Raw genomic sequence first — 14,543 nt, forward strand, 5'->3', positions numbered from 1 at the left:
TGTGAAGTCTTTCTGCCAACCTGGGGAGGGGTCTGGCTGGGCTGATGCCGGACCCCAGCACCAGCTGCCACACCCACAGCTTCTAGGAAGCAGTTTCCATGCAAGACAAGAATATACTGCAGGAGTTTGGAATTGCTTCACAGAACACAGGGGCACCCCTGCAGAACTCTTGAGAGAGTGACCAGCTCAGTCAACATCTGTTAGGGACCCACATCAGGCCCCCTCAGAGGCACAGGCAGAGAAGGAGACACCCAAACAAAATGGGACTTCACAGGCCCAGTCGGGGAAGTAGGGACTGAGCTCTACCATAGGGAAAACCAGGCCATTGCCAAGCAGAGAGCAGGGGTCACGCTGTGACATGAAAGAAAGGGACAACTGATCCCATTTGGGAACCAGGAGTGGCCTTCCAGATGCAGTAGCATGTGAGACTGGAGGACAGTGGGAGGGGCAGGACCCCTGTACGGGGCTGCGGGTGAGGGTGGACGTGGGCGTGGGGCGGGGGCCTTCTGCTCCCCAGGCCTGGGTGTGCTGCACGGTTCCTGCCTCTGACGCCCAGCGCAGTATCCTGGTCCTCCGTCCTTGGGAGGCGGGTACCACGCCTGTGCACAGACAGGCCACACAGGGCTCTGTCCGCCAGCAGTCTGCCGCTGACCGCCCTGCCCCCACAGGAGTACATGCGCATGATGGGGCTGAGCAGCTGGCTGCACTGGAGCGCCTGGTTCCTCATGTTCTTCCTCTTCCTCCTCATCGTGGTCTCCTTCATGACCTTGCTCTTCTGTGTCAAGGTGAGAGTGACTGACGGGGGCTTTGAGGAGAAAAGGGTCGACTCAGGGACAATAGTGTCTTACAGCCACTGACCTCACCCTGTCCCTGGGGACAGGGTGGCAGCAGGGCTTCCTGCTGGCTGAGGTGAGGGCCCCTCCTGTCCTCAGTAGTGTCTCTCTGGCTGGACCTTCTAGGCCCCTCCTAGTCCACCTCCACTTTTCTTGATCCACCCACCATCTGGCCCTGGCGGCCTGTCCTGCAGGTGAAGAAGAACGTGGCGGTGCTCTCAAGCAGTGACCCCTCCCTGGTGCTGGCCTTCCTTCTGTGTTTCGCCATCTCCTCCATCTCGTTCAGCTTCATGGTCAGCACCTTCTTCAGTAAAGGTGAGTCCTTCAGTCCTTCAGTCCTTGCTCCCTGAAGGCAGAGGACTGTGGGGTGATCTTGGGAAACCGAGCAGGTTTGTGTGAGGATAAGGGGTCAAAGGGCATGAAAACAGATAACCTGGAGACTGAGTTGGCAGAAGGGAGTTAGAGGCCCGACTGGACTGAAGGGGTTAGATTGTTGAGGAACAGGCTTGGAGGAACCCAACAAAGGCCCCACAACAGAGCCTCACTGGGACTCCTCCAGGAAGGATCTGGAAAGAGGGCAGGAGGGTGAGGGAGGCTCAGGGTGAAGGGAAAATGGCAGAAGGCAAGCGTGGATGCCAAGTTGAATGCTAGTCGTGGCCGGAAGCAAGGGCTCCTCTCCTGCCCACTCAGGATCGGCCACGCTTGAGGTCATTTCTACTGTCTGGATGCTGCATTCTGCTCACCATTTCTCTTTGCCATCTGCTGTCCAACTGAGAATTCCCTCCAGTTCTCCCACCTCTGGTGGTTTGGAAGCTATCAGTTGCATTTCTCTTCTTTTGGTGATTATCCCGAGTGCTGAACTTCAACACCTTCAAAATTTCCAAAAAATTAAGTCTGTTTGTTTGGGCTCCTGGCAGATGTGCCTCACCCATGCCACACTGAGTGCACTGACGGTCCCCAGGCCTCCTCTGCAGGGTCTGCTCTGTCGCGTAAGAGCATAGCAGCTGGTGGCTAATCTGCATTCATGTGCATGTTTGTGTGCACACCGCTCGTTTGTGTGCTCTGCTCCTTTGGAGTCATTGTATGTTGATGGTCCTGCCTGAGCTGTCCCTCCCGTGGGGATTGGCGCGTGGCTGATGGTTTCTGGACGTCTGGAGGTGGTGCTTTTTGTCCTGCTCCTCAGTGATACTTCAGTGGCATACTTGGTTCTCCATGGGCAGTTTCTCCTGCACTTAGACTTTGCCTCATTGCCACCCGACACGTGTGGCGTTGGCAAATGTCCACTGGTGGTGGAGGTGTGGTTTCCCTTTGCTCTGGGTGTTTTCCATGTGAGGACCTGTCTTTCCTGGTCAGCGTTTGCCACCCTGTCATTCTCTTCCTCTAGACCCTTCCCAAGGCCTCTCAAACTGTCCTGTGTAACTGAAATCCAAGTTCCTTCTGAATTCCTGAACATTCTCTCCTGACTCCTTAGGACCCCCGCGCACGTCCAGAGCATCTCTCGCCTGCTGACTTATCCCATGACTGACTCTACCTATCTTTTGTGGACTTACCCTTTGATTCTCGCGCGTGTCCACCGGCTCTTGCTTTCTTATGCATTTTCGTGGGGGACGTTCCTTTTTTCAAGGGGAGCATTTCTCCGTTTACTTCTGAAAGTCCTTGGCACTTGTTCTCCTGGCAGTCCCTGTTGTGCTCACATACTTCTCTTGGACGGCTCTGAGGATGCTCGTGATCTCCAAATTTAGGTCTGCAGCTTAGGCTGCTGTCCTGAAACTCAGACTCAGACCCAACGGCTTCCTTCTGGTGCTCACTGTGCATCTCAGTCTGAATGTGCTCAAGACCCAGCTCCTGACCTGTCCTCAGAAACTTCTCCCTCTTTCTCTGGATCAACTCATCCTCTGGCCACTCAGCCCAGAGCCCGGGCATCACCCTTCTCTCTGTCCTGCGTCCTGCTCCACATCCTGTCACCAGCAGATCCCATCCGCTCTCTTCTTGAGGCTCCTGAGCTCGTCACACCTCAGCTTCCCCCTGCACGCCGGGACCCCAGCCTGTCCCCTGGTCCCTCCGGGTCCCTCTGCCTCCACCCTTGACCTTGTTTAGCCGTCAGTGTAGCTGAGCAGGTGATGCAGGCAGAGCTGGTGTCGCCTCTGCTCAAAATGCTCCTGTGGCTGTGTCACCCAGAAGAGCCCACGCCCCTGCGCGGCCGGCCACATCCTGCCGGAGACCTCGTGCTGCCTCTGCCGCTCTTTTCCCTTTCACACAGTCCCTGTCCCACCCCCTTCCTGGGGCTTTTGGCTCTGCCTAGGTAAGGGGCTCTCAAAGGGTGGTTTCCTAGAGGTCCTCTAGGAACCCAACTATGGGCGATACCACTGGGCCCCAGGCGTCAGTCCACACGGTGCCACCAGACACGCTGCTCATCGTGTTCCTCACCACACACTCACAGCAAACGGACAAACGAGAATGCCTGTTTTACTCAAGAACATTCTTGATGGTACAGATAAAATTACTAACTTCATTAAATCTTGGCTCCCGAATACACTGTTTTAGTGTTCTGTATGACAGACTGAGATGTGCACGTGACGTACTGGTTCTGCATGCTGAGCGTGATTAACTGCAGGAGCAGCAGGTACAGCTGCTTGAGTTGCCAGCTGAACTAGCCACTTGTTCATTTTTGCTTGAAGGAGTGACTGTCAGATTATAGCCATTCACACATCTGTATTTAATAGGCATTCCTTTTTCAAATCTGAGCTTATCGCTTTTAAGGAAACCACTTGTAGTTTTATTACAGATCAGATGTCTGTAATAAATTCAGAATTTCAAGCAAAAGGTAGAATTTTGCAAAGTCAAATCTAACACCACAAGCTTGACAGTTTCCCAGCACTTGAAGAGTCTTTGATGAGGCTGGTAATATATTAATGCATGTGATCTGTTTTGAAATTGTATAATAAAATGAGTCAGTATTTGGGAGATCTGCATAATTCAGTTAGCAATATTTTACAACGACTAATGCATCATGTTACAAAACCATGCAGGAATAAAAAGCCATTCAAAGTGCAAGGAAGACCAGTGCAGTGACCTTTGATACAGGAGAGTACGTGTTTGTTGGTCAGTTTGATGCACATGGTGTGGTCTCAAATAAAAATATTTACAAGTGTCTGTAACTGACATAACACCCCAGCTTTTATAGCTGCTCATCCACAGGATGAGCCACATTTCCTTCTAACTCTGGAAACAAAAGAGTGGGATATAGCAGAGCAGACACAGAGGCAACTAAGAGCAGCCATCTGTGAAGTCAGACATTGCAGAGATTGCAGAAATATCAAACAACACTGCTCTTCTCACCAGTTGTGGGAAAAGTGGTTGTTTTTCATTAAAAATTTTGTTAATATATCATGAATTTATTTTTGTCAAATTTTAAAAAGCTTTAAATGTTCTCATTAATTTTCCACAGACTACATATAAATAACCCATAAAAAGAAAAAAGTCTTTGGTGTCTTAACTCATTTTTAAGGAGGTGCTGGGTGCAGTGACCACACCTGTAATCCCAGCGGCACAGGAGGCTGAGGCAAGAGGATTGCCCCTGGGTTCAATTCCTAGTACCAAAAATACCATGACTACTTCCACTGATTTTTAAGGTTGTGAAAGGGTCTTAGGATCGCAGGGCCTGAGTGCCACTGGGTAGAGTGACAGCAAGTGGTCCCCTGCCCCGGCCGCTTGCCTGTGCTCTCCTCACTCGCCGGGTGTTCGCGAAGCCTCCCTCTTCCGGCTGGGGCCTTACCTCTCTGCCCAGCCTGTTCCTGTGGAGCACTCTGTACTTCTCTTCCCACCTGACTAGCCCTAGACCCAAGGCTTGGTGGGGGGCGGGGTATACTCCGTCTTGTGCCTGGAAGAGCGCGAGGCACCAACTAGGTGGCATCTGCTGGACGAATGGATGAACCAACAGGAGAGGCTGGACAGACGGGGCAAGGCGGGACGAGGCATGGCATGTCCGGTAGGCAGCTGGGTGGGAGGCCTGCAGGAGGGGCCCAGAGACCCCCGGCAGGGTGCCATCCCAGCAGGAGGGGAGAGACTGCGAGCCCGGGCTGCAGCCCCAGCACTGGGCCTTGGCGGGCCTGGACTGGCCAGGAGCCCTGCGGCGGCGCAGCACCCGACAAGTTTGCAAGCCTGTGCTCTCCTCTCCGCAGCCAACATGGCAGCAGCCGTGGGCGGCTTCCTCTACTTCTTCACCTACATCCCCTACTTCTTTGTGGCTCCTCGGTACAACTGGATGACACTGACCCAGAAGCTCTTTTCCTGTCTCCTGTCCAACGTTGCCATGGCGATGGGAGCCCAGCTCATAGGGAAATTCGAAGCCAAAGGTGAGTATCAACCTCATCAAAGGCTGTTCTTGCTGCCCAGGGAGCATCTCGCCAGAAGAGCCCCCAGCAGTTAGACGAACCCCAGGCAACAAGCAGGCAGAGCAACACGCCCAGAGCCAGGGCTTCATGGCAGGCAGGCTGCGGGGTGTCTGTCCTTCCTGGTCTTCTGTATGTGGTTCTGGCTCTGCTGGCAGGAAGGAGCCGTCATCTACCTTCTGAAGGCTGCCGTGGCTCCTGTATGATAGTCTCCTCGACTCTGTCCCATCTAGATGTTCTCTTGCAGAACACATGTTCTCATTTCCTCCAGCCTCCAGTCTTGGTTTATTTGTGCTGCTATCACAGAATCCATGAGACTGGGTAATTTATAAAGAAGAGAAACTTTCCACTATTCTGGAAGCTGGAAGTCCAAGACTGAGGTACTGGCAGGTTTGGTGTCCAGTGAGGACCCAGTCTCTGCCTCCAGGATGGCACCTTGAATGCTGTTCCTCACATGGCAAGAGAGCAAAAGAGTGAGGTCACTCCTGCAGGCTCTTTTGAGGACAGCATTAGTCCATTTTTGAGGGCCACCTGGGAACTCTTTCTAACACATGAACTTTTGGGGACACATTCAATCCATGACCCTTTGTAATTCCTAGTTGTCATAGCTCCCAAAGCTCTGGAACATTCAGTGTTGATTCATCATTAATTAGCATTTTTTACTTCAGTTGGCAATGTCTTCCAGCACTTCAGCTTTTAAATATATATGTTTATGTCTGATAGTGTGCTGTTAAAATGTAGACTTTGTAAATAAGCAGACCCTTCTAGGGCTCAAATACTTTTTAAGAGGTCATTTCTGGCCAGGATTGGTGGTGCATACCTATAATCTCAGTTACTGGGAAGTCTAAGGCAGGAGGATTGCAAGTTTGAAGCCAGCCTGGGCGACTTAGTGAGACCCTTCTAAAAATAAAAATTTTAAAAAGCCCAGAGATGTAGCTCAGTGCTGCCGAGCATGTGCAAGGCCTTGGGTTCAATTCCTGGTACCACAAAATAAACAACTAAGTAAATGGCCATTCTAAAGAGGAATCTAACTGTATGGCACTGCTTCCCCCCACACCACAAAGTTCTATACTGAATTTTTCTTAAAACAGGTAAGTCTCGAGCTGTTTGAAAGTGAGCATTCACCAGGGCTAGAGAGTAACCATTACTGTCTGGGGCCCTGGTCAACAGTAGATGGCCAGAGACTCAGGTCCCCAGTCTGTACGATTGTAACGTGGGCTAATTGTGAGATCCACCAAACAGAGCTTCCTATGTGCCTGAGGCCTCTCAGGGTTTTTGTGTTTTTGTTTATTTGTTTTGGTATTAGGAATCGAACCCAGGTGGGCTAAGCCACTGAGTCACATCCCCAGCCCTTTTTTTTTTTTGAGTGGTGCGGGGGGTGGGCGGGCAGGACCAGGGATTAAACTCAGGGGTACTTGACCACTGAGCCACATCTCCAGCCCTATTTTCTATTTTATTTAGAGACAGGGTCTCACTGAGTTGCTTAAGCCTTGCTTTTGCTAAGGCTGGCTTTGTACTTATGATCCTCCTGCCTCAGCCTCCCAAGCTGCAGGGATTACAAGTGTGCACCACTGTGCCTGACCCCAGCCCTTTTAAAAATATTTTTTATTTTGAGATAGGGTCTTGCTAAGTTGCTTAGGGCCTCACAAAGTTGCTGACCTCCAATTTGTGATCCTCCTGCCTCAGTCTCCTGAATCACTGGGATTACAGGTGTGTGCCACCACACCCAGCAGGTCTTTCAGTTTTAAGACAGACTTAAATGCACCCTGGTTCACACCGGCCTTCCCCAGATGGTGTGTGTGTACGTGCATGTGCATTTTTAAAAATATTTTTTAAGATGTTGATAGACCTTTATTTTATTCATTTACTTATATGTGGTGCTGAGGATTGAACCCCATGCCTCACACGTGCTATGCAAGTGCTCTACCACTGAGCCACCACCCAGCCCACGCACATGCAATTTCACACGTCACCAGTCAAGCACAAGCCCGTCTCATCTGCTCCTGAGCTTTCTTCTGGTGCTGCCACTTGCTGATCTTGTAACTTGCTGCTGTTGCCTTGAAGATTTGAGGGAAGTTATCAGATCTGTTAGGAAGCTGGGAAGGGAGGGGTCGCAGCAAGGACACAGACGGGCATGTACAGTGAGCCTTCTGGGGCCCTAGAGTCCCGGGCTCTCCCCGCTTGCCCACGTTGGGGCCATTTTCCTGGTTTGCCTTCCAGGCACAGGCATCCAGTGGCGAGACCTCCTGAGTCCCGTCAATGTGGACGACGACTTCTGCTTTGGGCAAGTGCTGGGGATGCTGCTGCTGGACTCTGTGCTCTATGGCCTGGTGACCTGGTATGTGGAGGCCGTCTTCCCTGGCCAGTTCGGTGTGCCCCAGCCCTGGTACTTCTTCCTCATGGTGAGTGCCGATGCCCCTGCCCTTTGAGTGGCCACCTCTGTAGGGGGTGGAGATGTCCCTGGCATGGGATAGAACCTGCCCTGTGGGTGGTGAGCTGCAGGTTGTGAGGGCCCTCGGGATTGGTTCAGAGCAAAGGGAAGGCCCACCCGACCAGGGTCTGAGCTGAGGAGGCTCCGAGCCACCCATCCAGGGACCAGTGCAGGCTCTGCTGCCTCCACTCGCCTTCACCTGTCTCCTGACTCATAAAAGATATTGTTTTAGGTTTTCTGCCTACAAAATGTACAGCCTTGGGGGCTGGGGTTGTGGCTCAGTGGCAAAGAGCTTGCCTTGCCACTGTGAGGCACTGGGTTCCTTCCTCAGCACCACATGAAAATAAATTTTAAAAATAAAGATATTTTAAAAATATATCTGCAGCTTTTTGTAAAAATGATCATACCAAGGTACATGTAGCCCTTCCCACTGTGCAAAACTGGCCGTGGCTCTTCAGGCGAGTTCTCTGCCCATATTGTTATGGGGCACATGCAGAGGAGCCTGTGATGTAGCTACATTTGCTTCATGACAGTAGGTCATATTTAAAAGTACATGGAACTTGCTTTTTTTTTTTAACCTGACAGCATATCTTGATATCTTAAACACATATACTTGTGTGTCTGCTTATACACATAGCTTTAGATCTTTTTTTTTTTTTTTTTTGTACCAGGGATTGAACACAAGGGCACTTAACCACTGAGCCACATCCCCAGCCCTTTTTATATTTTATTTAGAGACAGGGTCTTACTAAATTGCTGAGGCTGGTTTTGAGGCTGGTTTTGAACTTGCCTCAGCCTTCCAAGCTGCTGGGATCACAGGTGTGCACCACCACACCCGGAAGCTCTAGATCTTTACACACACTTACAAGTTTTGTTTGTTAGGAATACTCAGATGCTTGAACATAGACCTTTCTATGAGTCCACCTGTAATAACTACATAGGACCCCAGCATGTGGCTCTGCCACCACACACTTAACCAGCTCCCACGAATAGTTAGTTAGGGACTTCTTTCTGCATTCTTTGGTTCAGTGTTCACCAAGCATCCACTACTGTATCCCGTCAAATCTAAGGTGACATGGGTGGGTAGAAGCAACTGTCACTTCACCTATCACCATGGAAGAAGAATCACCCTGACACTCGGGCCTGTGTCATGAGATGCAGTTTGATTTCACTTTAGGTACATGAAAAGTGTCCCTTAGTACCAGTGGGTTGTGGCATTTCTGGGGATTCACTGGGAACAGCGCTGCAGGCTGACAAGTCGCCACCTCTAGGCTCACCCTGCGCACTCGCTTGCTGGCATGAGGCTTCCCCAGAGCGGAGCACTCGAGGGCTGTGTCCCTGCTGAGCCCCCACGCAGAGCCGAGAGAAGGGGACTCTCCCCCGGCTGGTCGTGTGGCTGAGCTCGTGGGTGACTGGGCCAGGAAGCGGTCTCTCTGGGCCTGCTGGGCTGCAGCCTTCCACAGCCCCTTCATGCTGGGCTCTGTTGTGGGTGAGCTCCTTTTCCTTTCTCCCTTCTGAGTTGGCATTCGTGACAAGCCTGTGAATTACTGCCTGACCCCGGGCAGGTTAGGCTCTGAGGCTCCGAGCCTCCCTGGGGATCACTGAGTCAGGAGCTCCCCCGTCCCTGCCACAGCCATGTCCCTTGGAAGGTTAAGACTTAGGTCACATTGCTGCATGTGTTTAGTGTCTCGTGGAGGTTACTTGATAGGTCACAAACAAAAGGAATGGCCATGGACAACGCTGACACTGTCTGCCTCCATCCCAGCCCTCCTACTGGGGTGGGAGCCCGAGGTCGGTCGTCGGGAAAGAAGACGATGACAGTGACCCTGAGAAAGCTCTCAGAACCGAGTACTTCGAGGCCGAGCCAGAGGATCTGGTGGCAGGGATCAAGATCAAGCATCTGTCCAAGGTGCCACCTCCCTGTGGGGACAGAGCAGGGGAATGTGGGGGCAGGTTAGTCAGCAGCAAGGGAGGAGGGCAGGGGTCCTCAGCTGCTCCTGACCACTCTCCAGGTCACAGACCACCCCTCCCTATTGGAGTCAGTCCCAGCATGGGGTCAAACTCAGGGTGACTTCAGCAAACACACAGTCCTGGCTGGGTCCTCGCCAGCACCCCAGTGTGTGCTCTGCCTCCGCATCCAGGTTGGCGTGGCCTCTGGGCCTCCTAACAGAAGAGACACCCAGGGGGACACGTCAGGGGTGGGGCAGGGGGACTTCATTCTCACACTACTGGTGCCGACTTTGGTGTCTTGAGACACTGGGGCTGCATTCCAAAGGGAGAGGGAGGCCCTGAGGGCCACAGGAAGTCCAGAGCAGCCCTCTGCAAATCCCAGGTGTTCCAAGTGGGGAATAAGGACAAGGCAGCCGTCAGGGACCTGAACCTGAACCTGTACGAGGGGCAGATCACCGTCCTGCTGGGCCATAATGGTGCAGGGAAGACCACCGCGCTTTCCATGCTCACAGGTGAGGGGCAGCTGCATGCCACCTGCAGCCAGCAGGCCCTCCCGCAGCACCGCCCGTGCCAGCCCTCCTCCCTCGTGCAGCCTTCAGTCCACCCCAGCCACAGGGAATCCCAGCAGTCCTCAGCCCACAGTGATGTGGGGGAGCCAACCAGTCGCCCCTGACTCCTCTCAGCCTGTCTGTGAATGCCCGAGCCTCGTGGGAACAGTAAACAAGGCTTCTTCTCAAGTCACCCAGGAGCGGGTGCACCCGCATCATTCTATCCCAAGCCTGCCCTGAAAGGCCACCCTGGTGCATATGCCCAACCTGGGGTTGCTTTTTATCCTCTCTGAGCACCAGATGCCTGTCAGAAGCACAGGCAGGCTCTGAGGCAGGGTCTTGTGGGAGCGAGCGACTTGGCACTACCCGCACTTGTGCGCGCAGGTGTGTTTCTCATCCCTGACAAGCTTCAGCGCCCTGTATCAGGGCCACATCCCCATCCCTCCTTTCTCTCCCCGCCCAGCCAGATTCAGCCCACCAATGTGGGGAGTGGGCATTCCTCTCACAGGGGCAGGGTCCTTTGTAAACTGGAGGGAACAGGCGACCAAGGTGGAGGGGCCATCACACCTCACACTGATGAGCGCCATTTCCATGCTGAATTTTGGCGGTCTTTGGCTGGCCCCAGGACTCTTTCCACCTACCAGTGGACGTGCGTATATCAGTGGGTATGAAATTTCCCAAGACATGGTTCAGATCCGGAAGAGCTTGGGCCTGTGCCCCCAGCACGACATTCTTTTTGACAACCTGACGGTGGCGGAACATCTCTACTTCTATGCGCAGGTGAGCCCGTGGGTGATGGACGGGTGGGTGCTGCATGCTCTGCTGCTGACCTGTGGGTGGGTTCCCACCTCTCTGAGAACGCTGCTAGTCTCCTGGCAAGGCGAAGTCTGTTTCCAGGAGCTGTTCTCTAAAAACCAGAGAAAGGGCTGGGGCTAGGGCTCAGTGGTAGGGCACTCGCCTAGCATGTGTGAGGAACTGGGTTTGATTCTCAGCACCATATATAAATAAATAAAAATAAAGGTTCCTCAACAACTAAAATAAAAATAAAAAAAAAAAAAAACAATAAGGCAGTGGGCAAGCAGAGCCCTACAACTGCAGGAGATGTGTCCAGACAGGGAGCTTGCTGGACGGGGTCAGGTCCCCTCTGCAGCGCTGGTCTCACCTCCTGCCCCTGCCCTTTCAGCTGAAAGGCCTGTCTCAGCAGAAGTGCCCTGAAGAAGTCAAGCAGATGCTGCACATCCTCAATCTGGAGGACAAGCGCAACTTGCGGTGCAGGTTCCTGAGTGGGGGCATGAAGCGCAAGCTGTCCGTCGGCATCGCCCTCATAGCGGGCTCCAAGGTACGGGGCACTGGGGCCCAGCCTCCACCTGACACAGTGGACAGACACAGGCAGCAAGCCCAGAGGCCTCAGGCTCTAGAACTCAAGCCAGCTCTGCAAATCCCTTGACTCCAGCCCTGGGGTCCCACAACACAGCCACCCTGGACCTGGGATGTGGCTCTCCCATCGTCACCAGGTTGTACCCCTGTCCCCAGGTGCTGATGCTGGACGAGCCCACCTCAGGCATGGACGCCATCTCCAGGAGGGCCATCTGGGACCTTCTTCAGCAGCAGAAGAGTGACCGCACCATCCTGCTGACCACCCACTTCATGGATGAGGCCGACCTGCTGGGGGACCGCATCGCCATCATGGCCAAGGGGGAGCTGCAGTGCTGTGGGTCATCGCTGTTCCTCAAGCAGAAATATGGTGAGCAGCGAGCAGTAGCCCAGTCTCAGTCCAGGATGGGTGACACCACTGTCTGCTGGGCTGAGAGGCACTGCCCACTGTTAGCCTCTGGGAAGGGCCCTGAGACCAGCAGAGAGAGGCCTCCTCTAGACCTCTGTCCCCCTGAGTGGAGAGGCCTACGAGAATGAGGGAGGAGAGTGGGCAGGACGCCTTGAGCAGCTGGGCTCCCGTCCACCTACGAGTAGGCCCAGGGGCAGCCTGTTGACTGACATTGCACTTGCCAACAAGGGCATGGCTTGTGGCCCGGCCCAGACCAGTGGGTGCTGCAGGGTGAGTGTGGCTCCCTTCTCAAGGTCACCCCCTGGTCCAAGATGGCACCGTGTCCAGTCTCCCCCACACCAGCACACAAAGGCACCCTCCCCTCAGTTCACACCTCACCTCTACTGGTCTCCTGTGGCCAGCACACAGCCCTATGTGGCTAGCACAAGAGAGGCTAGAGTGGACACCTTCACCCTGGGTGGCAGCGTACTCAGCAAAGATACAGGGGTTTCCTTTCCAAGAAAGGGTGCAGGTCTTGGGGGACAAGAAGCCATTTCTGCTTCCTGTGAGCCTTGCAGGAACGTTCTAAACAAATTCCACAAAACAGATGCCCTCTGATGCCCAGACGCTTGCTCAGGTGGATTCCCTGCCTTGTGGCTATACCCTCAGGAAGACTCTGGCTTCCAGCAGATGCTCCTGGAGGCACAGAGCATCCCAGGTCCCCCTGTGACTTCCCAGCAAGGGTGTGGGAGGCCAGACCCCAGGACAGCAGAGGGGAGCCCGGAGCCAGTTGCCTCTGACTCTCAAGCCCCTTTCCCATGAGCTTGCCTGGCATGAGCCTAAGAGTCCACAGCAAGGGTAGGAAGAGAAGTCCAGGGACAGTCACAGATCTCACACTCACTCATGTGTTCCAGGTGCTGGCTACCACATGACGCTGGTAAGGGAGCCGCACTGCAACCCCGAAGGCATCTCCCAGCTGGTGCAGCACCACGTCCCCAACGCCACACTGGAAAGCAGTGTTGGGGCCGAGCTGTCCTTTATACTTCCCAAGGAGAGCACACACAGGTATGTATCCTAGAAAGGGAGCATGTGGTGTGCCTCTCAGAGCAAGTACACAGGTCCAGAGCTAAGAGGGGGGACCATGAGCCAGGGCGCTCCATGCTTAGAGTCGCCCACCCACCCTCTCTTGTTCAGCCAGTGGGCATCTCCCAGCCCCTGGCCCGTGGACAGTCAGCCCATGCAGAACCTGCTTCTCTGCACGTCAGGTGCCAGGCCTCCTGGGTGGAGCTGAGGAGGAAGCGCTGCTCAGTGCCTGCCTCCTGTTCATACCCAGCCCGTGGCCCCTTCCTCACTGGGGGTTCAATGTGTGCAGCCGCAGCAGCACTCAGATACATCGTGGTGCTGAGAACATGCATTTGCACACAAGTTACAAACGTACATGACTTCTCCATCTCAGAATGTAAGACCTGGGCACCTGCCATGGCACCGTCACTGAGGCAGAGCTACCTGGGCCAGAGGAGAAAACCAAACTCTTCATTCACACTTGAATTCTGGAATACGTGGGTGGGTGGGTAGGTAGGTAGGTTTTTTGTCATTGGGACATAGAATTTATGGTACCCTTAGTCAAAGATGTCTTGTTAACCTGGAAAGTGAATGATTACTTCATCAGTACAGTTTGGCAGAGAAAATGCAGGAGCAACAGGATGTAGTTCAGCAGAGGACCTTGATAAGAAAAAGGTCTGGATTGTCCCTGGGGGGCTGAGCCCACAGGTTTCAAGGCTGAACAGTTCCCCTTTCTTTTACCCTCTGGGATCTGCAGGCTAGCATGAGAGGGTTTTCTTCTGCAGCTGGAGTTACCCTCATGCCACAGGGTCTCACAAAGGCCAGGGGAGGCCTGCAGGAGGGCTCTGCACAGGTGGGTAGGCTGGTCAGTAGAAGAGTGGACAGGGGTCCAAGGGACTCCTTGCCTCAGCAGGTATCACAGGTCTAAGGGCACCAGCCTAAGCCACCTACACTAAGCAAAAGACTTCTTTGAATAATGTCTGCACAGAATGGATGCAAGGGTATGTGGCTACATGTTCTGTTCAACTGCCACTTTTGCTGACTTACCCTCCCCAGCACCCTTGCTGCCATCTGGTGACCTGGGCAGGATTCATATCTTTTTCGAAGAATAAAGGATATACATTTTTTAATTGGTTGTTGATGAACCTTTATTTATTTATCTTTATGTGGTGCTGAGAATCAAACCCAGTGCCTCATGCATGCTAGGCAAGTGCTCTACCACTGAGCCCCATCCCCACCCCAGGATTTATATCTTGTGTGTGTGGTTTTGGGGCTTGAACTCAGGGTTTCATGCATGTGAGACAAGCACTCTTCCACTGAGCACATCTCCAGCCCAAAGTTTATATCTTGAAAGCACATTGAATCATGCTATATATGTCTGATGAAGTAATGTGAGTTGTTTTGGGCTATACTGGGGATGGAACCCAAGGCCTCACACATGCTGGGCAAGTACTTCACCACTGAGCTGCACACGGGTAATTTGCTTTTATAGCTGCATGACTCAGGTACATCATAATTTAACTCTGCTTCATTATCATGCACTCATGTTTTTCTCCAAAATATATT

At 53.1% G+C, this 14,543-nt stretch overlaps 1 protein-coding gene across 3 annotated transcripts in view; it reads left to right on the forward strand.

Moving 5' to 3' along the window:
• The window catches only part of Abca3 (ATP binding cassette subfamily A member 3), a 51,127-nt gene that overhangs the window by 17,307 nt on the left and 19,277 nt on the right, over nt 1-14,543 (forward strand). For all 3 annotated transcript variants that reach the window (XM_047534403.1, XM_047534402.1, XM_047534404.1), the window contains 10 exons: nt 669-785; nt 1,028-1,148; nt 5,015-5,188; nt 7,445-7,626; nt 9,421-9,564; nt 9,988-10,117; nt 10,779-10,933; nt 11,337-11,492; nt 11,687-11,897; nt 12,830-12,980. In XM_047534403.1, coding sequence (XP_047390359.1) covers nt 669-785; nt 1,028-1,148; nt 5,015-5,188; nt 7,445-7,626; nt 9,421-9,564; nt 9,988-10,117; nt 10,779-10,933; nt 11,337-11,492; nt 11,687-11,897; nt 12,830-12,980 — 1,541 coding nt within the window. The remainder of the gene's footprint in view (nt 1-668; nt 786-1,027; nt 1,149-5,014; nt 5,189-7,444; nt 7,627-9,420; nt 9,565-9,987; nt 10,118-10,778; nt 10,934-11,336; nt 11,493-11,686; nt 11,898-12,829; nt 12,981-14,543) is intronic.

The sequence above is a fragment of the Sciurus carolinensis genome, chromosome 18 (assembly GCF_902686445.1).
Source record: "Sciurus carolinensis chromosome 18, mSciCar1.2, whole genome shotgun sequence".
NCBI classification, from domain to species: domain Eukaryota; kingdom Metazoa; phylum Chordata; class Mammalia; order Rodentia; family Sciuridae; genus Sciurus; species Sciurus carolinensis.